The 27,324-nt window shown below is 54.4% G+C and overlaps 11 protein-coding genes and 1 non-coding gene across 12 annotated transcripts; 2 read left to right on the forward strand and 10 right to left on the reverse strand.

The window, feature by feature from the left end:
• Window positions 1-815: 815 nt before the first annotated feature.
• On the reverse strand, window positions 816-5,853 carry PHYSODRAFT_500994 (hypothetical protein; the record flags this gene model as incomplete). The annotated part of the gene is made up of 2 exons (XM_009527628.1): window positions 816-1,137; window positions 5,777-5,853. Coding segments are annotated over 2 exons (399 nt in total), but the record flags the coding sequence as incomplete, so codon positions are not given.
• A 582-nt stretch (window positions 5,854-6,435) lies between these two features.
• PHYSODRAFT_498954 (hypothetical protein) lies at window positions 6,436-6,942 on the forward strand (the record flags this gene model as incomplete). Its single annotated transcript, XM_009527629.1, has 1 exon — window positions 6,436-6,942. A coding segment is annotated over one exon (507 nt), but the record flags the coding sequence as incomplete, so codon positions are not given.
• Window positions 6,943-7,221: 279 nt separating this feature from the next.
• Window positions 7,222-7,292, reverse strand: PHYSODRAFT_t823. Its single transcript has one exon. It is a non-coding gene; the product is annotated as a tRNA-OTHER (tRNA).
• An 895-nt stretch (window positions 7,293-8,187) lies between these two features.
• On the forward strand, window positions 8,188-10,295 carry PHYSODRAFT_330922 (hypothetical protein; the record flags this gene model as incomplete). Its single annotated transcript, XM_009527630.1, has 4 exons — window positions 8,188-8,728; window positions 9,263-9,603; window positions 9,754-9,834; window positions 9,909-10,295. The coding sequence occupies 4 exons, from the start codon at window positions 8,188-8,190 to the stop codon at window positions 10,293-10,295; spliced, it is 1,350 nt and encodes a 449-aa protein (XP_009525925.1).
• A 1,053-nt stretch (window positions 10,296-11,348) lies between these two features.
• PHYSODRAFT_504393 (hypothetical protein) lies at window positions 11,349-11,843 on the reverse strand (the record flags this gene model as incomplete). The annotated part of the gene is made up of 1 exon (XM_009527631.1): window positions 11,349-11,843. The coding sequence occupies one exon, from the start codon at window positions 11,841-11,843 to the stop codon at window positions 11,349-11,351; it is 495 nt and encodes a 164-aa protein (XP_009525926.1).
• A 1,128-nt stretch (window positions 11,844-12,971) lies between these two features.
• PHYSODRAFT_373811 (hypothetical protein) lies at window positions 12,972-13,412 on the reverse strand (the record flags this gene model as incomplete). Its single annotated transcript, XM_009527632.1, has 1 exon — window positions 12,972-13,412. A coding segment is annotated over one exon (441 nt), but the record flags the coding sequence as incomplete, so codon positions are not given.
• Window positions 13,413-14,441: 1,029 nt separating this feature from the next.
• PHYSODRAFT_501298 (hypothetical protein) lies at window positions 14,442-15,464 on the reverse strand (the record flags this gene model as incomplete). Its single annotated transcript, XM_009527633.1, has 1 exon — window positions 14,442-15,464. One exon carries the CDS (start codon window positions 15,462-15,464, stop codon window positions 14,442-14,444), a length of 1,023 nt encoding a protein of 340 aa, XP_009525928.1.
• A 239-nt stretch (window positions 15,465-15,703) lies between these two features.
• Window positions 15,704-16,264, reverse strand: PHYSODRAFT_497993 (hypothetical protein; the record flags this gene model as incomplete). The annotated part of the gene is made up of 1 exon (XM_009527634.1): window positions 15,704-16,264. A coding segment is annotated over one exon (561 nt), but the record flags the coding sequence as incomplete, so codon positions are not given.
• A 1,941-nt stretch (window positions 16,265-18,205) lies between these two features.
• Window positions 18,206-18,748, reverse strand: PHYSODRAFT_461854 (hypothetical protein; the record flags this gene model as incomplete). The annotated part of the gene is made up of 2 exons (XM_009527635.1): window positions 18,206-18,534; window positions 18,628-18,748. Coding segments are annotated over 2 exons (450 nt in total), but the record flags the coding sequence as incomplete, so codon positions are not given.
• A 2,217-nt stretch (window positions 18,749-20,965) lies between these two features.
• On the reverse strand, window positions 20,966-22,441 carry PHYSODRAFT_503748 (hypothetical protein; the record flags this gene model as incomplete). Its single annotated transcript, XM_009527636.1, has 1 exon — window positions 20,966-22,441. One exon carries the CDS (start codon window positions 22,439-22,441, stop codon window positions 20,966-20,968), a length of 1,476 nt encoding a protein of 491 aa, XP_009525931.1.
• Window positions 22,442-26,014: 3,573 nt separating this feature from the next.
• Window positions 26,015-26,290, reverse strand: PHYSODRAFT_498072 (hypothetical protein; the record flags this gene model as incomplete). Its single annotated transcript, XM_009527637.1, has 1 exon — window positions 26,015-26,290. A coding segment is annotated over one exon (276 nt), but the record flags the coding sequence as incomplete, so codon positions are not given.
• Window positions 26,291-26,483: 193 nt separating this feature from the next.
• On the reverse strand, window positions 26,484-26,900 carry PHYSODRAFT_501134 (hypothetical protein; the record flags this gene model as incomplete). The annotated part of the gene is made up of 1 exon (XM_009527638.1): window positions 26,484-26,900. A coding segment is annotated over one exon (417 nt), but the record flags the coding sequence as incomplete, so codon positions are not given.
• Window positions 26,901-27,324: the final 424 nt, after the last annotated feature.

Here is a 27,324-nt window from a genome sequence, read left to right on the forward strand (position 1 = left end):
ATGCCCTTGGTGAATAAATCTATGTGAGCTGTGGTTTGCTGCTGAAAGCAATTTTTGATTCTGAGATAGCATGTGTACCGTAAGGATGAATATCGTCAAACTGCCGACAGCATACACTAAAAAAAATGATTTTTGTATGGTCCTGTGAGCCAATAGAAACACAGCTGAAGCCTTTTAACGAATCATACAGTGTTCCAGCGAAATCTTAGCCAATTAAAACACAATAGGGGTAGGGTAACGGCTACCGACACGTGGCCGACGCATAATGTCGACAGCGACAGCCAGACATTTGAGCGCCGATTCAAAAAGCAAGTCATTCACATATTTGCTGGATATCAAGAAGCCAACCGACACTAGACTCGAAAACAATGAGCCTGCAAGACCTCGCTCCAGAGAACACGAAGCGAGCGCAAGCAACAGCAGTCAACGTCTTCACGGCTTTCCTCGCCTCCGAGAATGTCACTCTCGAATTTATCCGCGCTACCCTCCTGGCAGCTGCCAGTGGTTCGGTGCTCGTGAAGTTGCTGGACCGCTTCGCGATGCACCTCGTTTGCTCGAGGCCGAAGCGGGGATCTACGCAAGCGGAACACCGTGATGAGCTACTACCGGAACGTCAAGAACTGGCTGCTGGAGGATTTCCCCCAGCACCGCCACATTGTGGAGCAGCGGCTACTCAAGATGGGTCGTATTTTGGAGCGACACTGCCTCAAACTGCAGCAAGGTGGTATGGTGACGAAGGCGCCAGCATGCACCAAGGCCGACTTGCGCTCTCTGATCGACGGACTGTACTTCGATGCGAGTTCTGCCAAGGAGTATCACGATGCTGCGCTCCTATCCATCATGTGGTACGCGCTTGGACACGCTCCCGATCTCGCGTTTATCCAGAAGCGCAACCTGGCGGTCGGCTCGGGCAACGTGCTATTCCTTCGCCTGATCCGAGCGAAGACGTCGGAGGAGCAAGACCTCTCTCTCTTCCCAGACAAGAGCTCCTTCATCACGTGTCCGCTCCACGCCATCGCCATGGCATAGGCGATGCAAACATTCCCGGTATCGTCTGTACTCGACCTTGAGCACCTTTCGGGGCTGAACGTTGGAGATGAAGCGCCTGCAACGGAGGCTACGCCACTTACCGATGCGCTTGTCCACTGTAGCGATGATGATGAACCTGCTAATGCAACACCGGAAGCGAGACGTAAGTCTACCCCGCTGAAAATGCAAGGGTACGTCAATCGAGTGCTCAAGGCCGCAAGCGCACGTCAAGCTGATGCTGGTGTTTCAAGTGGCCTCTCGTCTCATTCTTTCCGGCGGGGCGGTGCGCAGCATGCCAACGCGGATGCTTCGTTAAGTCCTCAATGGATCTTCGATCGTGGCAGTTGGAATATGATGGCGACGAACAAGGCCTTTGCCTACGTTTTCAACACCACGAGTGAGGACAGGAAAGTATCGAAAGTGCTCAGCGACTGGAAGTCAAACGACAACCCGACCATACCTTCGGCTGCCACATTCGACTCTGCAACGACGACGAAGATTCGCAGGCTTGGTCGCATGTTGTTTGCGTCCAGCTTGGATCTTGGGGACGCCTCATTGATCATCGATGATCAAGTCGCAGACCTGCTAGTGGCATCATTCATCCAGCACTTTCCTGAGGTCAACGAGAGATACCCGATGAGCCCATACACTTCGCGGATGCGCATGTGTCTTTTCCCTCTTCAAGTGTCGATGCCGGAGCCGCTGGGCTGGAGTGTGGAGCTGAAACGACAAGCAAGTGAAGTTCGAGAAGAAGAAGAAAAACCCTTCACACGTGAGCTTCAGTTGTTCAACCATCTTAATGCAGTCATAGCCCAACTCGTGGAAGCGAACAAGGCGCAGTCCGAGCGCATTGCAGAGTTGGAAAAACGGGTGCCGGTTGGTGGTGCAGTTGCTTCCCAGGCCGGCTCAACCCCAGACACGATCACTGACCGTACCGACCTGTCATTGGCCTTGGACACCCCGATGAAGCCAACCAAGCCCAAGGTCCGCGAAGCCTCGAAGACTACAGCCGCAACTTGGTTTGAGTGGTACACGAAAACCCCTCGCATCTGGGAAGTCTGTGACGATCGCCAGTACAAGTCTCAGTCAAAGCAGATTGTCGCCTTCATGAAGCTATTCCTACCTCTGGGATTCAGCCTTGACCCCACCACTGGAGAGTATGCGGACCGTGTCATGCAAGCTGGCAACACAGCTCAGAAGAATATGCATGAGTTTCTTCAAGTGCGAGGTATCAAGCGCAAGTTCGGCTCGGGCCTACTGAAACAACTTCGCGCACTTCATCGAGATGGAGCTCTAGACGAGCTCATTACCCGGTACCGCACAAGTTTGGCTCTTGGCCAGATCGCCGACCCTGCTCCTGAAACGACAAAGGAGTGTTTTTAGAAGCACTTTGGGATTTTGGAGAAATCATGCGACTTTACAGTTTGATGGAGTTTTTTAACCTATTAAAGGCATGAGCTTAAATAAGAGCATATACACTTCCCATGGTTCGTTACACATTCAAACCACTGTGGCATACCTTCACCATTTTGCAATCGCCAACACGAAGCCGATGGTTCACCTCAGCCAGAAGAAATCCAAGCGCGCTGTTAGAGCATTTATTAGGCGTGAGTTCCCCCTCGCGTATGTTACAGATGAAGCTTTACGCTACCTTCGCCACGTGCTGCGTGAACAGGTTACCGAGGCTCCAAGCCCAAGGGGACCGTTGTTTGACGTCCTCTCGCTGTTGCAACAGCAGACTGGTCGTAGAATCGAAGGCCACCACGTTCTGGCATGGCGCTCTTCGCGGCGCCCCAGCCTCCGACAGCTTCCCAGTACCGGCGCGAATGCATCCCATGCAGCTGCCCACGAGTCGACGCAGGCGCGCGAGGCTGACGGCAACCTCGCGCCAGTCAACACTCCGCTAGGAGCTGAGGAGAATGGGGGCGCCGTTGCCACTATCGCCGCCGCCACCGCTTGGACCAGCACCGTCGAGAACCCCGCCAGCACTGTCGCTGAAGCCATTCCCACCAGCACAGCTGTTGAAGCCACACCCGCCCTCACTACTGCTGCGAAGCTTGCCGCTGATGATGTTGCAGAAGAGAAGCACGCCACCGCTGTTCCTGCTGCCGAAGAGAAGCTCTCCGCCGCCGCTGTTCCTGCTGCCGAAGAGAAGCTCTCCGTCGCCGCCATCGCCGTCGCCGAAGAAAAGGTGACCACCGCCGCCATCGCCGTCGCCGAGGTAAAGGTGACCACCGGCGCCTCCAGTGCTGACGCTGCACAACCGCTCGCTGATTCTGGGGACGACTCCAGCGACGACGACGTGGTCTGGATCCCAGCTCCAAGCGGTCTACCTGTCACAACTGGCAGCGGTTGCGTGCTCAATGCCGACGATGGGCGCGACGACAGCGAGGCGAGCGAGACCGAATGGGTCCCGACGGAAAACCTGGCCGCTCCTCCTTCCACAGCTCCGCAGCTCTACAACATCCGCGCAATCACAAACTCATACATGAGAAACGGTAAGAGAGTTTACCTTGTTGAGTGGGAGCAGACCAAGAGCCTGCCACGAATCTGCCTCGGAACATGGTTGCCGCATACAACCGACGCCGCAGAACCCTTGTCCGTCGAACCTTCATTGAAGACCAAGCTGGCCACAGCCGTGGACGACTTCGAAACTCGGAACCTGCACCAGAGCGCCGCCGTCGCCGACCACTTCGACGACTTCGCAGAGCCCTTCACTTCTAGATAACGCAGGCACAAGACAATAGTTCGAAGGGTTCAAGCGCATATATTACCATTGAGGAACGACTACCCAAGTACAATGAGGCTAAGCTGCTTTCGCGGCACAACAGTCTTCACCTCGCAAAACAGCTAGGCTACGCCATAGGATAGCACACCAAGCTTAACAGCCGCATCACAGCCTACATTAATGCATACAATATCAACAAACGTCAGACACGTGAGCCCAATACCACCAAGCTTCCCCAGTGCTTACCTCATCATCTCGCCGATGTCCTTGGTCCTTAGTCCATGCTGGAGCTGCATGCCGCGCGTCTTTGCTGAGCTGCTGCTGCCGCGGGGGGACCCGCCTCCCCCCACGCGCGGACGCCCCTTGCTCGCTGGCACCGCCCCCGCTGCCTGTCTGCGTGCTGGTGCTGCATGCCTGCCGCGCGCCTTTACTGAGCTGCTGCTGCCGCGGGGGGGGGGGGGGGGGGCGCCCCCCCCCACGCGCGGACGCCCCTTGCTCGCTGGCGCCGCTCCCGCTGTCTGGCTTCGTGCTGGTTGAGATGTGTTCTCTCTGTGGCCTGTCCTTAGCGACATGTCGTCTTCGTATTCTTTAAGCCAATGATAATTTTATTAATATTAACAAATCAGAGTCAGTGCTAGTGAAGGTTTTAGCCAATAAGATTGATGTCGGCCGTGTCGGTCGCTGTCGGCACCGTCACGCTATGGATGAATATAGTGGTCTTTCCGACAGATAAGAGACCAGGATTGTTTCATGGTCGTCTATATAGAAATAACAGTCCATCATATTCTGACTTGGAGTAATTTCAGCCAATAAAATCAACTAGGGGTAGGGAAATCCTTTCCGACACCTCCCTACATATATTTGTCGGAATCCTAGGCTGAATATGTATATAATCATACTGAAACCCAGTACAAAAAATATTTTCAAAATATTTTGGCGATTCAGACAACTAGGCAAATTCCTACTGTAGGCATAACTTATTCTAGGTAGCGAGACACCGGTGGACAGCCACCAGTGTTAATATTGCATAACGAAAGTGTCCTCGCGGTCATCATGAGCCTCTCTGTGTTTGTGCCTACAAACACCCAAAAGGCGCGAACGACGGCGATTAACGCGTTCGAGAGAATGCTAGAGGTCGAGGGTGTGAGCATGGAATTGTTTCGTGCAAGCATACATACAGACCCCTCGGGCAAACGCTTGGCTGCCACAATGGACCGCTTCGGCTATTATCTCGCCACTAATGACGGTAAGAAAGGTAAGCTAGCTCGTAACACAGCTACATCGTACTATAGAAACGTCAAGCTGTGGCTATTTGATGAGTTTCCACACCTGCGTTTACCCACGGAGATGAACTTGTTAAAACAAGGGAAAACTCTAGATAAGCACTGCTTAAAATGTGAGAAAGGAGGACTCGTTAACAAAGCGCCGCCATGTACTAAAGAGGACTTAGGTTCTCTAATTCGCTATGTCTACAGCACAGCACGTGTCAACTCGGACTACCAAGATGCTGCGCTAGCCTGCCTCATGCGGCACTGCTTCGGCCGCTCGTCGGACCTAGGCTACCTGCGCAAGCAACATGTGTCAGTGTCAGCGGACGGCGTCTTCTACCTGCGGCTCCTCCGCGTTAAAACGGCTGAAGAACAAGGGTTAACGCTCACACCTGACAAGGAGGACTTCCTGACATGCCCGCTTCACTCGCTCGCGGTAGCTCTCGTCATGCAGACCGCGCCCTGCGCGGCTCTGTTAAGCCAGCTCCCTGAGCTTGTTGCGACGAGCGAGGAGCCGCTAGACCCCGGTGTGCCACTGCAGGCCTTGCTAGAAGCAGAGCCAGCTACGCTCAGGGTCACCCTGATGCCACCCTCGCCTGCTGTCGCCGCTCCCTTTCCCGCGCCAAGTCCCGTGCCAAGCTGCAGCTCAAGTCCCCAACCTGCAAACACAGAAGCACAAGTGAGTAGTACAACGAAGGCCAGCGCTGGGGAGAAGACGCGCGGTGAAGACGGTGTTCAGGCGTATGTCAACCGCCTCCTCAAGCGCGTTGCCGAGCCCGCGGGAGCCACGACCGACTTGACTTCCCACTCCTTCCGACGCGGCGGCGCTCAGCACGCTAACGGAGACGATCGCCTTGCCGCTCAGTAGATCTTCGACCGCGGTGCATGGGACAGGAGCAAGGTCAACAAAGGGTTCGCCTACGTGTACAACACGCCGCAGGAAGACCGGAAGGTTGCGCGAGTGCTAAGCAGTTGGGAGGCCGCCGCAGCTCCTGTTGTCCTTGATGCTGCGGCGCTGGATCATGGAGCTCAAGAGCGTCTGGCATCCTTGCGCGAATTCCTGTTCAGCACCTGTACTGGACTCATGGAACACAGCCTCAACGTAAGCAGCAAGGTCCTCACCGTCCTCACGGCATACCTGGTCCGCTACTACCCGCAGCTAAAGGCGCTGGCTCCGGATGCCCCGATTGTTGAGCGCGTGGAAGAGTGCTTGGCCTCCGCGGGGATCTCGACAGCTGACGTGCTCGCATTGTCGGTGGCGCTCAACGAACAAGCTTCACCTGCTGAACCTGTTGCAGAACAAGCACACGAATCCAAGACGCACTCATGCCAAGTCCATCATCACCTTCTAGCTGTCATTGATGAGCTTATCGCCTCGAACCGAGCCCTCTCCGCGCGTCTTACAATCGGGAGGCTGCGCAACTAAAGTGTAAGCGAAAACAAGTACCCGATGAGGAGCCACAGACACAAAATACGTCAGATCAAGAGCCAAAACCCAAGCGCAGAAAGAATGCAACGACCAACCTGTCCATCGCGTGGTTCGAATGGTACACGCGGGTGCCACGCGTCTGGGACTCCGCCGACCGCCAGAAGAAGTCCGAGTTTCGCCACGTCACGGCGTTCATGAAGCTCTTTGTGAGCGAAGGCTTCACGCTTGAACCCAAGGCGCCGGACTACAAGGATCAAGTCCTGGACGCTGGCCGTCGGGCTGAGAAAGCCGTGCTTGCCTTCCTGAAGTCGCGCAACGTCAACGCCAAGGGAGCTGGAAGCGTCTTGCGTGCGCTGCACCCACTCCACAAGAATGGCGTCTTGGACGAGCGCATTGCCGCATACAAGACGCTACGCGCTGTCGGTAGAATTGTTGATCCTGCGCCTACAGAGACACAAGACGTCTTAGCCACTGTAGGTCACGTCTAAGAAGGTTAGATAACACCGCTACTTCACAAACGCATTCATGCACCAGCACTACCGGCACAACACGCACGCACGCCTCACCAACCACGCACACAGGAGGAACAGCAGCCGAGGCACGCCGCAGCAGCGAGGCACAGAAGAAGGGTCACGCAGGACGAGCAGCCGTCGCAAGCCCGGTGCGGTAGCAGCACGGCGCAGCAGCAGCACGGCGCAGCAGTCGGAGACACGAAACGGCAGCACCGAGTCACCGCACGACGCAACCCCAACGCCAATCTTGATCGATAACACCGGCCTGAATTGAACAGGCACCTCAGGGCCGAAGCCCTGCGCTCTATCCATTGAGCTACGGTGTTGGTGCCCAGGGGGGGGGGAGGCGGGGGGAGGGGGGCTGCGACTGGCTGATTGGCTGCGGCTGAATCTTGGTCCGGAGGCTTGATCCCGAGCTCTGAAAAAAAAGCAGACTGAGGGCGAGCGCCGTGTGTCGGCGACTGGCAGCCACCAAATTTTCGTTGGGACAGGCGGCGAATGCTGATTGGCTGAAGGATGAACCAATCAACACTCTTTATTGCTTAAGGACCCTGATTGGCTAATGAATTAGCCAATGATATGCCGTGGGGGGATAGCTACCGCCGGACTGCTTCTAATTGTGGCCCCTCTACGGCCTCACTAATGAATTTGCCGGCTCCTGTGCACATTACTCCGGGGACAAAATGCGCCAATACACAAAATGTCAATTTTCTCGGCCCAGGCTTCTAGAGGCGATTTCCTCGCGGCTGTGAGCACCGCATGAAAGCTGACTGGAATCGGTCAAGTGGCCCCCTAGACCTACTCTACCGTACACATGATCTAATTTCCGATTTTACATTATTTCCGATTTTGCCCTGGCTTTGACAAACTTCCTAGTTGTCGGAATATGTAGGGATGTCGGAACGGCCGCGATATGGTAGAATATCGTGTCCGTTCGGACATCTAGAATTTCGCATTACAATCGTACACTAGTGCTTGGCCTATCAGAAGACTTTCTCATACTTTGTGAGCCAATCGGCGTGCCTCAAATCTCATGCTTTGCCGTAAGTAACAAATCGGACAATTCGGACATATTTTGTCCGAACATCTGAAAAATATTTGATATTTCTATAGTTAAAGTCAGTAAGTCACATATTCTGAAAATATCGTCAATATTCGGACACATATTAATTTTGAGGTCGCCAGACAGACGAGGCAGCATAACCACTCAAGAAACGACTCATGTCGACGAAAGCGCTCATACCTGGGAACTCCCAGCGGGCTCGCTCGACGGCTCTCAACGCCTTCGAGCGCTTCGCGGTCGCCGAGGGCTTAACCGTCAACGCCATCTATGAGTTTGTAGGTGGGGATTCAACTGGCGATACTCTCTACATTGTTCTCGACAAATTTGCAGTGTATTTAGCATTTAAAGAAATCTCGAACGGCTCGCTGGTATCCAAGAACTCGGTCGCCAGCTACTTTGGCAACGTCAAGAACCACCAACTCGAGCTGTTTCCAGCTTTAAGTGCCGTATCGGGTCGTCGGCTGCAAAAGATTGCGTCAATCCTCGACAAGTACTGCTCCAAGCGAGGCACAGACTTTACGCACCAGGCCCCACCGTGCACGAAAAGCGACCTGCGCTCGCTCAGCTTAGCGATATTGAAGGGAGCTGTATCTGTGCAGGACTACCAGGATGCAGCCCTTCTCAACATTCTTTGGTATTTGCTGGGTCGGTCTTCAGACACTATGTGTCTCGTGAAAAACCAGGTCGCTGTATACCCTGGTAAGTACTTGTCTTTTTATTTTTCCTAATTTGGTTTTGACCTTGTGTATTTTTAATCGTGGTACACAGGTGGGTGTCTATTTATCACCTTTAAGCGCATGAAGTCTGCCTCGTATCAAGGAGCGTCGATTTTTTACTACCCAAACGATTTTTCGTCTTGCCCAATTCACGCACTAGCTTTGGCTACAATTATGCAGTCGACGCCAAGCGAGTTTCTCATGGATCAACTTCCTCGGGATACACAAGAGCTCCTGCCGACTGAAATTGGCGAAACTCCGCTCCGCGAACTACTTGATGCGCGTACCAGGTCCCCAGCAACCTTCAACTCTGAGTCGCCGACCCCAAAAGCACCTTCGAAAAAAGCGACAGTCCCCGGAATTCACGCGTATGTTAATCACGTACTGCAGAAGTGGAGTGGTGTCTGCCAAACCAAAGTTACTAACCTGACGCCAGGGCTATCATCGCATTCATTTCGGCGTGGAGCTGCTCAAAACGCGAATAGTGACAGCAAAATCAACACACCTTGGATTCTAGACCGTGGAGGCTGGAGCATGAGTGCTGTGAGCAAAGCGTTCAATTATACTGTTGGCACGACGCAGGAAGATCAAACCGTCGGCAAGTCGTTAGCTGGATGGGATTTAAAAGCTAGTCCGCGGCTACCTGCACTGGACGACTTCGATCCTCTGGTTCTGCATCGAATTCGCCTACTTCAAGACCGGCTTTTCTCGGCTGCGAAGGGGTTCACGGAGAGACTCAGCTTGCGAGATGATGTAGTGGACGTACTTACCGCCACCGCCATTCTCCACTACCCCGACATGCTTCGGCTTAGACCAAAGTCACTGTACATCAAACGGGTTCAAGAAGCACTAAGTCAGGTACAGGTGACAGAGGCTGAAATTGCTGCATGGTCAATGGCTATTCATCGTACCTTACAGCCGTCCAAGACCGACACTCCACGCAGTCCGGCACCACGGCGTGTTGAAGACGACGAACTCTTGCGGAGGCAAACCTTGCTCTTGGAGTAGCAGGCGCAGATCCTTGGAGGGCTAGCAGCCGAAGTGAAGGCATTGAACCAGCGGGTGCAGCGGCTTGAGCACCCATCGGACGTAACCACCGCTCCGTCGACAACAGCAGCTGGTAGCCTGTCGAGCTCGTCCAGCGCTTTGTCGGATACTGCAAGTGGTTTATACTGCCGCAGTGGTTTCTGCCCCCGTTGCCAAGCGCGCGTCCAAACCGGCGGCGCTATCACGAGTGCAAGTTGGCCGTGGCCTTTATGCGGGTTTTTCTCCCAGCCGGATACAACGTGACCGGAGATGAGGTCACAGCAAAGGTACGCATCCTGAGCTCAGGACGGGAGGCCGAGGCAAACGTTCTTGCTTTCCTGGAGGCTGAGAACGTCAAAGCAAAGTCGCATGACACAATTGTTAATGTTTTGAAGCGGATGTATGCTCAAGGCAAGCTAGACGACCGCATCAGGAATTACCAGCGACTTCAGCAGGAAGGCAAGGCTCTTGAAGATGCACTGGTGCATGTTCTTGAGCCCTACAACAATCACAGCACAACGTAATTGTAGTCGCGATCCAGTGTTAGGTCCATACATAGATTCATTCACCCATCTCGTTATCTACTTACATGAAATGAGTGTCACAGTAGATGTCCGCCGTAGGCATCTATCTCATGTCGTCGACCCCGCTTTTGGCCGCCACCTCCACCACCTCCTCGTCCTCCTCAGCGGCTGCTGCTGCTGTCCTCGACGGCCGCCACCCCGCCCGAGGACCAGTCGCAGTACGACCCGCCGTCCCGCACGTCTTGCTGCTGCTGCAGCTGCTGCTGTTGGCCGCAGTCCCCAAGCCGTTGTCCACTAAACAGCCGCTGTATGGGGGGGTTAAAGGCAGTCTATTTGAGGCTTACTTTGTCCTATAGTTGCCTGATATGCAAGAAGCTGTGACTGGATAGATCCGGTCGGCTGTCTGGATGAGTCCGAGGGGCTGGGCTGATGCTTCCGGGCGGACCGCAAGAGGTACGCATGCAACGGTGTTGCTGCCGCCTCTGCTGTCATGCAGTCGAAGTCATACGTCGTGTTCGTTGTGTTCTTCGCCAGGATACTTGCGGGGCGTAGCAATTGCAGTGAAGGATTGCCCCACTGCACACTGAAGAGCTGCCCGAGAAGTTGGCTGAGCTCGTCGGTGTCTGCCGCCTGGGTTGGTCTGTTTTGGTGACGGAGTATGTTCGAGTGGCCTTCGATGCGGACGTAGACTGTTTCTGGTGTTGATGCTTGGAGGAGCTCCGCGATACCTTGGGTGAGAACTTGGTTGGCCATGTCCTGGCTGGAGTCTGTAGCTGGGAACCCCATGCTGCCAGCTTTGCGGGTGTGCCACGTCCCGTTGGCGCGTTGGTGATACAGGATCCATCCGCCTCCTGGCGGTGTCTGCTGCTGCGAGCTAATCGCACAATGAAGACACCAGTGATCGAGAGGTGGCGTCCATTTGGAGGTGTCACTCGTCGTCATGATGCCGAGGCATGTCTCCAGGCACCATGCCTGAACGCGGGTCGCGCTCTTCTTCTTCCAAGCTGCTGTTATCGCCTGGACTTGGTAAATACCAGCCGACCACACGGCTGCTCACGTTTCTTGTGGAGATGAGTGTTCGTTGTTGAAGACAGCGTCGTTACGCAAGCGCCACAGCAGCACAGGGGTCACGGTCGTCCATATCCGCCATAACGTTGCCATCGCTTCGTTGTGGTGGGGTGTCCATGTCGCTGTGCACTGCTGGGCGTGGGCGAGTAGCTCGGGGGTCACTGCTGGTGGTTGTCGCTGGGCTATGGCCGGCTGGAGACTGGCGATGTCGTTCTGGGAACACTCGCGGCCGAGCCACTTGGATACCCAGTCCCGCCATGAAAGCTGGGCTTTTTCGCACTCCCAGATGATATGATCAATCGTTTCGCGGTGAGTCGAGCATGTTGCTTCGGGGAAGGCCAGGTGGGTGGGCCATCCTTCTCGGTAGAGGTTCAGCTCACCGAGCGTGATTCGGTACGTAGTCCAGTTTTGGTAATCCGTAAGAGGCCATTGGTGCCCCACAACTGAGCTGGGCTCTGTGTCAGTGCTGCTTTTCTCCATGATGATCGTTCTTCTCTTCGCTGCATTTTGTCCAGCATTGGTTGAAGCGCGTGCTGCAGCGTTTGTCGAATTAACCGTGAGCGTTGTTTGCGGACCGTCGTCGCAGCCGCTCTGCCAGGTGTAGCTGGTGGTACTGCCCACGGGTAGACGGTGGTTCCTGGCGCAGACTTTACGACGAGCGCTCTCATGCGTTCCCAGCTCTGAGCTCGGCGAGATCGCCTGTGCTTTCAAGCGCAGGAGCTGCAGACGCTAAGTGCCACGTCCATCCGTCCTGGTTCCTTGTAAGTGTCAGCGCTTGGCGAGTGAGACCGTTGTTCGCGTACGTGGCCGTGATCGTGTTTGTTCCGGGGGTGATATTCCATACCAGTGGCGCTGCCAGCACAGGGAGTTCGAGTAGCCGTGGCTGTCTATCCTGGACGCTCCAGTAGTTCCACGGGATGCTGTGAGCGATGCTCAGACACCAGTCGAGCACGTGTTTGGACTTGGTGGTTGCCGTTCGCGCAGGTTGGATGAGGACTTCCTTTCTAGGTCTGGTAACCGGTGGCAGCTGGATGATAATGTCTCGCGTACGTCCAATCTGGATGGTCGGGTAGTCGCGGGCCCGTAGCGGCCTGCCTTTTGCGTCGAGGATACAGGCGTTGTTGTCCCATGGTGTGTTAAGTAAGAAGTCCACGTCTACCGGTGGATTATCTTGCCGTGGCGCCGCCATGTCGTCACGAGAATGACTTTTGACTCTGGTCCGATCCAGCAACAGTTGCTTACCTCGGGACCCGCGGATTGGGGTCCTGCAATGGTTTTCACGTCGTCAGGGGATGGTGTTAAGTTTCGAGAATGCGCTTCCCATAGTTCCAATTTTCCCAGGCCTTGGGCCGAGATCTGCGGTTGCCCGAAGTGTTCACGGAGCGCAGCCGAAATCATGGCTGGCGATGTTGGCCTGAACGCACAACAAAATTTTGTGCGTTCTTGTTGGGGGTGCACGGCTGCGTGCCAGGCTGCTGTGTAGACGTCGTCCGGAGAATGGAGCCATTTGTCAGCGAGGTTACTCCTTGATACTGCAAGCGCACTTGCAATGTCTTGAAGTCCAAGCCCGCCGTGTTGCTGCGGAGTGTAGACTAGAGCAGGGTTAAGCTTGTGCTTGACTGGCTCAGTTCGTGTGGTGGCTGACCAAACGAAGCCTTTTTGCAGCCGTGTCAATTCTTGGAGCGTGGCTTTGGAGGGGACATACTGCCGTCCAGTGTACAGGATCGCTGGGAGCGCTATTGCATTGAACAATGTCACCCTCTGGACGACGGAATTGCCCATGGTAGTTGCTATTCGAAGTCGGCGTTGAATGTTTTCAAGTCGGATTGCCCAATTGAGCTCTGTCGAGTCGTGGTTGCCGACCCAGTAGCCCAGTTGTCTAGACGTTGCGGTTGGTTCTTGTACAGGGAACCCTTGCCATCGCGACGGTGCCTTCGCTGTGTTGAGACCAATCAATACACTATTTTGAGGCTGGACATGTAGTCCGGACAGCTCTCCGAACTTCTCGAGAATGGGTTTCACAATGTCGAGTTCCTTTAGAGATGCCATGTACACAGTACTGTCATCCACGAACGCCGAGAACTTGTGTCGATGAGCCGTATCCCCTGGGATGGCGACCCCTGCTAGAGCTGGGTGTTGGTCGATGGCGTGGACCAGTACATTTACGGCCAGGATGAAAAGCAGAGGGGCCAGCGGGCAGCCCTGACGGATTCCGGAGTTCACAGGCCATGGTTTGGATATATTGCCGTTCACTAGGAACTGCGCGGTAGTTCCTTCGTTTAGCGTCAGGATTACGTCCAAGAATTCAGGAGGAAACCCGTAGCTACGGAGGACAAGCTGGAGGATTTCTCGTGACAATGTGTCGTACGCCTTGCGGAGATCGAGGCATAACACTGCCGGTGATTCTTCCCACGGTTTCGTCGGGTCGTCAAAGCTGGTTGCCAGAATCGCCCGTAGGAGCGTGACTGTTTTGTCAATGTTGCGTCCCCGCACAAAGCCTTGCTGAGCCGAGCTGATGATTCTGGGTAAGATAGCGTGAAGTCGTTCAGCCAATATGCGTCCCAGAACCTTGTACGCTGTGTTTAGCAGTGCAATTGGTCGGTAGTCCATTGCATCAGCTGAGTCCCCTTTCTTTCGGAGCGGGATGATCGTAGCACGCAGGAACGAATCGGGCACCCCTGACCCCTTGAAGATGGCATTGTAGAGTCTCGTCATACTCGGTGAGAGCTCGTCGGCAAAGTCTTTGAAGAAGTCGTGGTTTAGACCAGTAGTCCCCCCTGCTTTATGCCTTGGTAGCTGCTGTATGGCGGCTATCGTTTCAGGTTCCGTGATGGGAGCCAAAAGTGCTGCCACTTCGTCTCGCCGGAGCCGCTTTTCCACCGGAATGTGCACAAAGCGGGTGAACTCTTCCTCGAGGGAACTGGAGTCAACTGAAGCGTGGGATGACCCAAACACGTGATTCCACTCCGAAGCCATTCGCTCTTCACTCGGCATGGCATCCGGGTAGAAGTGACCTGGAGAGGGATCAATTCTGGATATGTGCTGGTCTCGCTGCCATTCCGAGTCACGCTTAAACAATTATCGCGCTGTTTCCGGCGATTGCTGTATGCTATCACCGAAAGACCGAGCAGCACGGAGACGTGCTGTCGCATCGAGGTCTTTTTGATGCTCTGCTCGCGATGCCGTCGGTTTTCGCGTTGCTGCTCGCAGGTTTTCGAAGTAACGTTGTGTCTGCTTTCGGTCCTGTCGACTTGTATCTCGAATAAGATTCTGGATATCTGCCACCAGCTTGTCCCATTGACCTACCGGGTTACCTCCGTTGTCGAATGCATCCAGTAACTTGTGAAGTCCCTGTCCAAGTGCTTCTCGGACACGCTCTGGTCTGCCGCTGACGATCGGGTGCTGGATCGGGCGATGACTCCTTTGGTGTCGACGGTGTCCCAGTGAATGTTCCAACCGGACTTCATAATGGTCCGAATTGTGGGCCGGGGGTAGTGCTTCCACCCACTGCACTGCCGCATAGGGCTGTCCTTTGACGTAGAAGCGGTCTAGGCGGCTAGCCCCATCCTTTCTCCAAAAGCTATAGTGGTGAAGCGGGTCATGATCCACATCTTCTTCGTCAAGCTGGTACTTTAGCGAGACTGCGTCAGTTAGTTCGAGCCCTTGTAGCATCTCCTGCAGGTACGGACTTTCGCAAGAAGCAGTGCTCGGTTTTCGACCTGTTACCCGGTCTTGCTGACGATTCAGCACACAATTAAAGTCACCTCCGAGTATGATGGACTCATGATGGCGTAGCCAAGGGTCCAGGTCCGAAAAAAATTCCAGGCGTTCCGCTTGGTCGATAGGAGCGTAGATATTGACAAGCAGCCAGCCATCGAACTCCACAGCCATCACTCGATTGGTCCAGCTTTCTCGTTGCCAAGGTCGAACTTTGCTGCTCACGTGCGGGGTGCAGAGTATTCCCAATCCTGCTGATTTCGTTTCTGTAGTGGTCCAGTAACTCAGCGGATGCTCCGGTGCCTTTCGCGCCCACGTCCGGTTCCAGCGTTGCTTGACTGCCCGAACTTGCTCTGCCGTGTGTAGTCGCGCGTCTTGTACCATGATGACGTCGGGCTCCGTTCGCCCACGATGCTTTTTCCAGTCGTTGAGCCAGTGTCGTCTTGCTTTTTTTGCGAACCCCATCAAGTTTTGAGTTGCAATTGATACTGTTTGTCTTGCTTGTTTTCCTGGTAATCTGCGGGGCTGGTCCGATGCGAACAATGTCGAAACATTGTATAGCTCACTGAAGTAGTCAGCTTCTAGAGGCTCTGCTCTCACATTGCAGGTTTCCTTTAGCATGGTTAATGAAGACACGGGTCTGGAACTGAAGTTGAAGCCTCATCGCGAGGCTGCGACGCGCGTAGCGCCAGCGTTGTTTCAATGATGGCCCAACACTCGAACGTCTGCGCTCGATACAGCGCGGCATGCAGTGCTGGTATTTGTTCGAGAACTGTGAACAGCAACCCGAGGTGTTCTACAACTGAGCTGAGAGGTCCAGGGGGTGTTGCTGCCAGCGCCCGTAACTCGACTTCGTATATGAATGCAGCTACGATCATTCTCGAGAGTACATGCGTTTCGTTCTTTTGACAGAGCTCAAGTAGCCGAGAATTACCAAAGTTCGCCGCTTTCAGTGTATTCCACATCACCGGTGCGTAGATGTCCAGCTTTTCGGGACTTCCGGCAGCAGTTTCCCGTAGGTCCGCGCATCGTTCAAGCAGCCATTCTTTGCGACCGACATCTTGGTCAGGTACTGCTGCCCAACTCTCGAGACAGTGTAGTAGACATTCTAGCCGACTCTGTTCGGTCCACGTATCTAACACCGCATCCGTCATTGTGCTCAGGATATATTCTGGCGATTCGAAGCATCCGCAGTAGACTTCGTGGGGCCTCGGAGACTGTGTTTATCCACGTTGTGGTATCTGCAGGAACTGTCGGGAATGGTGACATTGATTCCTTTGCCCATCGAGTTTGCAGCCGATTCCACCCCGCTTGTAGGTGTTTTTTTCGCAGCCGGTTGCTTCCAAGTTGGGATTCTAATCCGTGAAAACGACCGACACCGGTGCGAGTCGTTCCAGTGTCTCCTTCGTGAGGGTCAGCATCCGCCTGTGTGGACATCGAGTCTTGACTCCAGACCGATCCGCTGGTATTGCTGGGGCTTAGGTCTGACGGGGTTACATCCATACTGACTTCGCCTTGTCGTATGCGTTCCTGCCACGACAGCAGTTGCTGTATACTGATGTCATAGGTTTCCGTCCATGTTGTTACCGCTGCCGAGTCATCCCAGTCTAAGTCATGCAGCTCCTTCACCTTACCAGGGGAGAGTCCATGGATTCCCGCCGCTGGGAAAGCGTGTAACTCGGATTCCGGCTACCCCCATGTTCCTCGATCGCGTCGCCCTCCTGGCGTTCAGCGTCAGTCAGGTGATGTCCGTCCTTCTCACTATTACCTGCTCCCATTTCAGTCATCTCCACGTCGTTAGCCGAATTGGCCGCACCAGCAGACAGCGTCAGGTCCACGCCTTCCTTCACAGTTACCGATCCTGCGGCAGTCATTGGAGCGGTTGGCTGATTGAAGCGAAGTCGCATGTAGTACCGTGCTGTAAGCAGCAGAACAATTGGAGCTGTGCCCTCTGCGTACGTTGCTTGACGCGCCGCTTGAAGCCGCTGGATCCATCCCTCTGGTTTCTTCCCTTCGTAGTTGCGTTCCCTCACAGATTAGAAAGTCTCGCCCGATTTTGCTGCTTCGGCTGGCTGGAAGATTTGATAGTTGGCGTCGTCCAGTCCCGAAGGCGCAACGACCACAAAGATTTCTCGTTGAAGAAGTTTTGCCAACAGCCGCAGCGTCACCTCCGTGCCCCAGTAACGATAGTCGATGTATGCTGCAAGCTTGGATGTTGTGCAGCATAGTGCGTGCAAGTAGTCCTTCAGACCTTGCGCTGATTGCGCCTCCGTTAGGCGCTCTTTGCCGTTGGTTAGGCCTTCGTCCAACGAGCAAAGTATCGCTTCACGAATATCGTGAGGAAATTCTTGCTCGAAGTAGTGGCTTACCGCCGACCACATTCCTTTCTTGAGCTTCGATGTCAGATTTTCCAGCGCAGGTACGCTGCTTTTGTCGGCGAAGTCTCGGTTGAGGAGAGCCATGGCCACCGCATAGTACTGGCAATTGCCTGTTTTCGGTGTGGCTACCCGCTCCAAGTTACAGTGCTGGAGCACCCGTTCATCGGAGTTCAAGGCCTGCTTGGGCTGCTCCGCCAGTAGCGCCGTGGCGTTGCCTACGTCGCCCTGGTCGTCCACAATGTGCTTCGCAGCAATTTGCGACTCAATGAGACGCTGGTGCTTCTCCATTGCAGCCGTTCGGTGGCGCTGCCTCCCTTGTATTTCCTCACTGATAGAACGTCCGACGGTCTCTGCAGACGGCTTCCTTGGTGCTTCTGGGATGTTCGCTGCTTCGACCTTCGTTACATTCGAATGCGTGCGCTCAACCAGAGCCTGGAGGTGCTGAGCAGCGCGCGGGGAGCCAGCAGTGACCCATTGTCCAGTCGGCTTAGGCGGCGTGCGTTGTGCCGATGGTGGACTCGGCGATGCAGGCTTCTCAGGGATCCTAGTGAACAGTCGAACAGTGGGCGTCGGGGCTTTAGCTGCTACTGGGGGTGGGGGGGCATCCTTTTCTTCGATCCAGTACTTTTCTAGCTCCGCGATGCTAGTTATCGTACTCGCTTGGTGGGGAAGTTGGGCAATCGCTGCCGTGGTCACCGTTACACAGTAGTGCTGCTTCCAGGAATCGTCGGGCACGTTACACTGGTTTCGGGTGTGGCCAGAGGCCCAACATTTGAAACAAGGCGGTGCCCTAGAACGGCTTGCATGTTGCACTAGGATTTTGTGGCCAGCCCAGTCGATGAACCGCATTCCGTTGAGAAATTCGGGGCAATGTGTGCTCTTGAAGTACACATCCCATGTATCCGTCTGTAGCTTACGGGCCTTTGACGACGGTTCTTGCCACGTCGTGTAGGACCCATGGAACTGTCTCTGGATGAAGGCATCGAATGCTGATTCGTTCAGAAAGCGGGACACATTGAGTAATCGAACGTGATAGCGCTCCCGTGGCTGCTCGTCGTGGATGCCATCCGTCCCAACTTGGCGGGCTCATACCAAAGCCGCTCTGGTCTTCAAGTCCACGTTATCAGTGAGCACCGCGGGATGTTCGTTCTGCAAAGGGAAGCGTCGACTCCGAAAGGGGAGGGAGTGGAAAACGGCGCTCCACTTAGTGGCGAGTTCCCTCATCCAGAAGATGAGATGGACAGCGTGTCGTCCTTCATCGTAGCAGACCTGCTTGGTTTCTCGTAGCATAGCGACCACCTGCGTCTTGTCATAGCCTCCTCTTCCCACCCCCAATAGGATCATGCCTATCAGCCGTTCACGGGTCTGAAAATCGGGATATACTGGAAAGTCGGGTTGGAGAAGAAGGACCAGGTCTACCTCCACTTGGGCCTTGATCGTATTTTGGATGACTCGTAGGGACGCATTATTGCAGATGCGTTTCAGAAACTCCGGCAGATGCTCACAGAGAATAGAATCTATTCTCTGTGAGCATCTGCCGGAGTTCTATTCAATAGATCCTTCGAGGAGACCTCGGATCACTTTCTGTTCTGGCTCCGTTGGCTTGCGCAGTAGTGCAGGAAATCCGAATGGGGCTTCACACAAATCCCGAAGTTCATCTATTTCCTCCGGAGAATAGATTTTCCGCAGAAATCGAAACGTCGACGTGGAAGATCCCGTCATTTCGACATCATTATCCGTAGCCTCATTTTTCGAGAGTAGCTTTTGGGACCATGGGTCGCTCGTTGGTCCTGCCTTGACTGGAAGTTCAGCGATACGGTGGTCAATTGTCTTCGTAAGTGGACGTGTATGCGCTTTGTAGATCGACCGAGCTAGATCGTGCATGGCTGCCCGCCATTGGCGCTCGTTCGATCGCCCACTGCTGAGATGAGCCAGCAGGAACTGAAGCATTCGCTCTCCTTCTTCATCGGTGAGTTCCGGGTAGTGATTGCGGTCAGCAGGGAGCGGTTCCTTAGGTCGTGCGTTGAACACCTCTGCGAACATCGCTTCGGCATACTCGACTGCGCTGACTACGTCTTTGGCCCTGGTGAGATCGAGTCCGGTAAGCTCACTGCGTAGATACGTGTACATCTCTGCAAACGTGAGCTTCTCGGCCGTTTCCTCCTCGTGGACAGCGTTGACCTCCTCTGCCGCCCTGGCTTCTTGGTCTGTTGCTGGAGCAACCTCGTCCATCTCCACATCGGGCCCCGGTGCCTGGGACGTGTCAGTGGGTGTTGGCGAAGTCATGTCGATCACCTCGTTATCCTCTTCTTCACGCGCTACCCTGCGGTCGTCCGGCGGCTTGCCGTGCCCTCCCATGAGTCCTTGATCCCGGGGTGCTGGTACCGTGGTCGTTCGATTAGAGGGTCGTATAGTTTAACCAAGTGTTTCACCCGCTCTGGCTCTTGAACTGTGTTACTTCACGCCTTCCTCGTTTAGAAGGTTCCCCCCGAACACGCCGCCACTCTCGTCACGTCGCGGCTAGTAAGCAAAATCGGAAGTGACAGCCGCTGTATGACAGAGGATTGCAAAATATTTTATGTGCACCACACTTCACGGAGCATTTAATAGTATTTATTTTTAAAGGTTGTCCGAATTTCCGAGCCGCACGGTATGGTATGCTGCTGCAGGATTAAATCGGTGTCGCATGTATCACACCTGTTTAAGTATCCATCATATATTGAACTTTTATGAAAGTAAACTTAATAGGTCATCTAAATAATTATCTAGTCGGTCTCTATCGGTGAGGAACCATCAATTGCATCATCAAGTTTCATTCGAACCATTTCCCATTCTCACGCCCGACCCGAAGACGCAACACCAGGACGAAGTTACAGCACGAAGGCAAGTGCTTGGTAGGGCGCTGTTGCAGCTAATAGCTTGCTTGCACACGACTTAGGCGCGCCGCACTTGCGGCGCACCAGTCGTGTGCGCTGTGCGTATATCTGTTCTGTTTTATTTTCGCTATCTCAGCCCCCGCGAAGCCCTGAAAAACGCTTGTATGCATGACGCTCACTTCCGCGCAATTGCAGTGAGAGGAAGCAATTCTACAGAATACATAGTTTATATGTACTGACGATCGACGCATCGGGCAGTTTTGGTTCATGGTTCTTGGTGCTGCGTGTACACAAGGTGCCTAAATCATCATGGCCTCGTCGGAGATGAGCTCTTCCGCCGGCGAGTCGTCCTCCACCTCCGCTTCATCGTTGTTGTCCCAGACGAGGTCGGACAGCGATGCGCTTAGCTTCTTGTACGCATCGTGGAACTTCAGGCACGCGCCGCTCGTACGCCGGAACTCCACCACACACCGACCGGGGGCCTATAGCAGCAATTCCGATACAACCACGTCAAGTCAGCACACGTCCTAATCGGTCATTCCAGTACGCATACAGATGTCGGCAGCCAAAACACATAAGACACACAGCAAGCAAGCACCAGAGAGGTAGAGCGACAAGCAGTGTGAGGCTGCTAGTTGCGGTCACGGACCCTCCTCCTCCGCTCGCTCGCAGCAACGACGTGCTCAGGCTGCCGCCGGTCGTCCTCGCAGGGGCTCCTTACATTGTCTAGTGAGTAGATGCGCACAGCAAAGCCCACGTCCTCAGCATCCGCAGTCATCGTGGCCTTGGTTTTGAAGCGGTCCTTGTGCGCCACAAAGCGCGCCGAGTGCTCCGTCAGCGCCTTCTCCACGCGCGTCTGCAACTCTGTGGCCGTCCGGCTCGACTGGAAGCTGGTATAGAGCGCCACGCTGGCGGCCGGGTACGACGGTGCCTTCTTCGAACTTACCTCTGCCGTTGCGGGCGCCGCTGCAGTCGGAATCGCCATTGATCGCTCGACATCCATGTTGAACGGGTCGAACTCCTCGTCTTGTTGCTGCAGACGCTGCTTAGCGGCAGCGCGCAGCTTCTCCTCGCGCTCCTTGCGCTTCTCATCCTCCACCTGCAGCTTGCGGCTGAGCAGTTCTGCACGCAGCTCCTCGGATGATACAGCGTTCTCCTTGAACCAGGGATGTGTCTTGATCTCTGCGAGTGTGATACGCTCCTGCGGCTTTACGTTGAAGATGCGCGTCATGAGCGACATGGCGCCGGGCGAGAAGGTGGCGGAGCGCGCGTGCGCCGCCCAAAATGCCTCGTGCTGCTTGGCAGCGCAGGCTCTGAACCACCAGTCCTGGTTGGTGGCGATCTGGAAGGGCGGGAACCCCGCCAGCATGATAAATAGCACCACTCCCGCGGACCAGACATCGGCGGGCTCTCCTTCGTACGGAAGGCAGGACAGCACCTCCGGGCTCATGTATCCTCTGGTGCCGCACTGCGTGTACAGCTCGGCGACGGCGCCGTCGGCCCCCTCTCTCAGTCCCGAAAGGCCAAAGTCTGCGATCTTCAGCGCAAAGCCCTCGTCGAGCAGCAGGTTCTCCGGCTTGATGTCTCGGTGGTACACCCCCTGCGCGTGGCACGCCTCGAGCCCGGCCACGAGCTGCTGGAAGTAGGCGCGCGCGATGTTCTCCGAGAAGCAGCCCGTGTACATCATGAAGTCGAAGAGCTCTCCGCCCGTGGCCAGCTCCAGCACGATGACGATCACCTGCTTGCTGCTGCCGTCCTTCTTCGGGTACGGCACGTCGTCGTGCACGGACAGTAGCCGCAGCACGTTGCTGTGCGAGACGCGCGACATGGCCTCCACCTCGCGGTACACGTTGATCATGGCCTTGCGGTGCAGCTTGGCCATGTCGATGACCTTGAGCGCCACGCGCTGGTGCGTCACGGTGTCCACGCCCAGCTTCACCTTGCCCTGGAGCCCCGAGCCCAGCGTCTGAAGCACCTGATACTGCGCCAGCATGCGCGGCTGCTGCGACGACGGCGCAGCGGCGGCGGCGGCTGAGGTCTGTTGCTGCTGCGCGGCGTCCATGTTGGCGACTGGCGCCACGGGCGCGGAGAAGAGCACGGACGTCATCTCGGCCTGGGGTTCTCTTCTTCCGTGCGGGTTGGCAAGTGCGACGTCAACCCACGTCAGGGCGAGCTGCAGCGTTTTAATTGGCTGAAAAATATCGAAACTATACTTGTGATAACACATATTAGGAATGACGGTACCTTTAAATGAATGACGGTACCTCCATATTATTATGTAGCCTTTTCTGCTTGAAGGAGTCCAGCGCGATCAATGTCGGGCCTCTCGCCGGCGCCGGGCACCACCGCCATCATCGTTGTTAGCAGCTCTACGGTATAGCCTATTTCTTTGGTGGGCGTGCCAGTTGTTACTCTTAGACTGCACCTCGTTTTCAATGCCTCCCAGCTGTGGTTCGCTACTAAACGTGAATGTTCGACATTGTTTTACCTTTTGTTCATTTGCAAGCTGCAACACCCTTGAATCTCGGACAGAGGTCATTGTGTACAGTGGTGAACTTGGGCAACGGAGGGACCGATGTCGACTGGTTCGCGAGCATTACAAGCCCGCTTGATATCGCAGTGGTTTTGTAGTTGCTTTTGCGGTAAGAAAAAACTAGCGCTTTAAATACCAAGAACCGGCATGCCCTCCGGCTGTGAAATAGTCGCAATATCCACTCGGTATTTTTCCTTAGCAGTGCCGACGTAGGATGCGGAGTTGGCAACAAAATGAAGAAGTGGGACTTTGCTCGAGATGCTTTTGCAGCTTGTAGGAAATGAAAATGCTCACCTTTCCTTTGTAGACACCGTAGCCCATCCACCTCAATCACCCTCTCGGCTGCAACAGCAGCACTAACGTTGCTTCCTATCCAGGTATGTTCTACAAATACATGGCCTTGTATGCTTGTACCAACAAATGCACTTCCAGAAGAACCTTCCCGTGATGAAGCTCTACGAGTGCTCAAGTGCCCTCGCTCTTTTGCGAACTGATTAGTGCACTTTGAGTACTCCTCAACTGATCGGTCTGCTCCACGAAACGCCCATTAACTCCCTTCATCTGCGCTTAACAGCCCGCAAGTTCAGTCTGCAAAGCCTGCTCTTGATGGAGATAATCGTTCAGGGCCTTGTCAACATTCGCATGACTGCAATTGCGGTAGTGTCGAACCTGAACTACGAAGTCATGAACGACAGGTATGATCACCAACAAAATCACGTACATGTACATGTATTGTGAAAACCGATTAGAATGTCTAATGGATTGTTAATCCGCCGATTTAGTGGCTTAATAAGACCGACGACCCCCGATTTGATAAATCCGACCTCCTAATTAGACTGGGTACCTCGATTTATACTCAAGATTACTACCTAGGACGACTTACCGAGTCAGAGCATACGAGTCGGATTTACATTTGCTAACCGGCCGATTAAGCCAGAGCCGGCCGATTTGCTTGCTATTCAGACGGAATGTCCTATGTGCAACCGGCATTCGCTCCTTGTAGGCTAAATACATGTAAGTCGCCAGACAACAATCACTACAGTCGCTCTTGGCTAGGTAGTCAAGGCTACAATACTAATATCAGAACTAAGCAGGAAAAGCCGCACGCTATAATACATGTAACTGAGATATGCAGGCGACCCGTTTAAGCGCGGTGTTGTCGCTGCACTTGGCGAGTCTCGGGTCGAGGGTACATGTGTGGTGTCGAGAAAGTTGAGTGAAGCTCACGGCAAGACCCGCGGTGTTCGGCGTCAACTCAACTGGCGGATCGATGCACATCGCCATTCGTTCGATGGTGTTCGACGGCCGCTGATTGGGCAGTCTGGACAGATGACGATGACTCGTCGACACTCAAGCTCAAAGCCGTGGTGTGTCCACACGACACCGGGACTTCAAGGACGACCCGAACCTACGGCGAGCTTTGGCCCGAGTTCCGCACCTAAGGCGACTCCGGGAGGCCGTCCCAGCCTTCAAGAGAGCTCGGAAGAGTCGGTGGTTACCTGGAAGATCCAAAACGGACACGTCTAGACTAGATATTTGTATTGAACCATAGGAAAGAGAAGATAGAACAGATAAGCCCTTTGGGCAACAATAACAAAACAGCTTTTCCTCCCAACCACTCAAGGAAGACGTCCGGGCTATCGGTGAGGTCCCGTAGCAATTGGTTAAACCTGTTGGAAGGATTATGACTGTCGGTGGACGCGCCTGCTAGTATCGTAGCGCGCGTTTACCCGTGGTCAGGCCAAGAGAAGAGAAGAGGTGGCCGTGTATACGAAGGGCGAGGCGTCGCCATGTAGTGGAGGAGCGAGACCGCACTCCATTTATCCTTCCCGCCGGAGTATAGCTCCGGCACCCTCGTATCAAGCCGTGACTGGCTGGGACCCTTCCTTCCTGAGGGCCTGCGAGGTTTATATTGTGTGTGAGAGCGTGCCAGTCTTTGCTCGTGGCTGGTGACGCTGGGTTCCGTCAGCTGACTAAGCGGAAACACGGTGCACAGAGGAAACATCAACCCGGTGCAAGGGAAAGTTCCTGGGCCTTCAGGTTCTAACCCTAACAAGCCCATTGAGTCATCGGGACTTGGTGGGTGTTGTTGGTGGGGAAAGTGTGCTATTATATAATTTAGTGCGTGTTCCTACACGACACATGCATGTTGATCGAAATTGCTAGGCTGCACATAATTACGACCGATGAGCGATTTATACTCCGATTATAATTGAGACATCCCCGATTTATTAGTCTTCAAATCCGCTTTTAGCGATGTTTAACCGGCTAATTCAGCAGGACAAACCATGACTACTGTAGTACTACTGTACATCCATCTACTGCGGGGATGCACTAATACATGCACTCCCTCCTGCTCAGCCAGGATTTTTGTTTTATATTTATTGGTAGGCTTACTGTACATGTACAGTAAGCCTACTGGTCCAGTACCGCATTTCGCATGTAGACCGATACACTACATGTTATAGGTTTAGGTAACAAACAGTAGATTAGCCCAAAAATGATGTATTGCCCAAAACCAATAAAATGGGTTTATATTTTGGGTTAGACAACAGCTTCCTCCAGGATAATGTTTGCCCCAAAGTCCTGACCTTCGTGCACAGGGCGGCCTTCCAGCAGTGACAGCTTTTCTAAGTCGGCGACTAAATCGGCAGCAGCGACGCATGCATCGCTTGGAAGCAGGCTGCTCTTTCGAAAGCCGTTCGCGATTGTTTCAGCTGGCAGCTCGTCCCAGGCTTGACGTACCCATTCACAGATCCTGGTACGGTTCGGCCGCTTCAGCTTGAACTTCTTCCCGGAGCCTCTCAGTGCCTTCATTTGAGCCTGCATGTCCTTGTGTCAGCGCTGGCGTAGCTGCACCTTCAGCGGGAAGTTCCATGCCACGTCCGCCGGCTGCGAGACCGGCGTGGCATGGGGTGGGACCTTCAACAGCACTACGTTGATCGATGCTGCATACAAAAGAACGCTTGCCTTCCAGTGTCCACTGAAATCGTCTCACAAGAGGAGGATGGGCTCTCGGGGGACTCGTGCAGCGAAATGGTGCTTTAGAAACGCGATGGACAGCTCTGCATTCCACCACCCTGTCACATAATTAATCATTTAGTAAGCGATGAGTAACAATGGATACAACCCAATGATAATAAAGTTTCAGCATGTACCTTTGGCGTTGCCGTAAACCTCAAGCCCTGTAGTTTCTCGAATCGTGCGCACGTTTTTCCAGTTGCGAATGCCGAATCCATAGCGACGAGCATTGTTCTCCTCTTGGATTGCATTGTCCTTGGAGGGTTTCACCTTAAGCACAACAAAGGGCGTGTAGCGATTGCCATCCCTGTCACCGAGAAGCATTACGGAAGCCCGCTCTTTTGAAGCCCCGCTGCACTTGACCCACACAGTCTTCTGGCCTCGGCGCGTCACCGTCTTCTTGGCTACATATTCAAAAAATACAGCTGCCACAGAGTCGGTTAGCTCACGTCACATTAATAATAGTATTAGCCCACACACAACAGTTACGATACCCGTTTGATCAGCGTTATACACACGCTTAATGCCGAGGTTTCGCACGGTTGCGTCGACCTCTGCGGCAAAGTCGGCTGCGATCTCGTCGAGGTTGGCGGGGCTAAGCTGGCTTTGACGCGTGGGGGTTAAACAGGTGACGGCGCTTGAACCCAGCGACCCACTTGTCGGACGCCTTGAAGTCCTTGACCTCTGCCTCCTCCGCGACGTCCAGCGCCTTGTCTGTTAGCATTTGCGTGGAGACAGGGATACCGTCTCCACGCAGCTCATCGACCCACTGGGCAATCTCTGCCTCATTCTCCGCGGACAGGATTGTAGCCACCCCCCTGTTGCGTACCTTCTTGTGCTCTCCTTTTCCTGCGGCGGCCGGGGCTTCCAGCTTGTTGCGATTGCGCGCCCAGCGTAGAATTGTCGTGCGTTTAGAGTTGTAGGCAGTAGCGGCGAGGTTGGGGTAGAAGTGCTCGATGGTAGCGCGCATTTTGCGCACGACAGCTAGGTAGTTTATGACGGCGAGCTTCTTGATCACGGGCTCCGAGTTGACCTAGTACTGCTGTACATGTCTGCCGACGCCTCCGCGGCTTGATCTTCCTTTTGGGCGCGCGCGCCTTTTCAAAACTGCGGCTAGCCTTCCGTTTGGCGCGCGCGCCATATCAAAACGGGTGGCAGCAACGAAATTTTGGGTCGCAATTATCGGTATACCGGTATTTTGGGGTGTGTCCGTCTACATGCGATTTCGAGTACTACACTAGAGTGCATGTGATTGGTTCAATTCCAAGTGTATCCCTTAAGCTGCTGCAGCCCTCTACATGCGAAATGCGGTAACGCTCCATGGGGTCGGAGATGTTGGCATCTGGAAGTGATCGGTGCACCTCGATTGTAAACCTTGGACCTCCTGCCGCAGCTTGGCAACGGCATTTTGGACGACAGCTTCGGCCTTGAGCTGC

The sequence above is a fragment of the Phytophthora sojae genome (assembly GCF_000149755.1).
Source record: "Phytophthora sojae unplaced genomic scaffold PHYSOscaffold_4, whole genome shotgun sequence".
Lineage (NCBI taxonomy): Eukaryota > Oomycota > Peronosporomycetes > Peronosporales > Peronosporaceae > Phytophthora > Phytophthora sojae.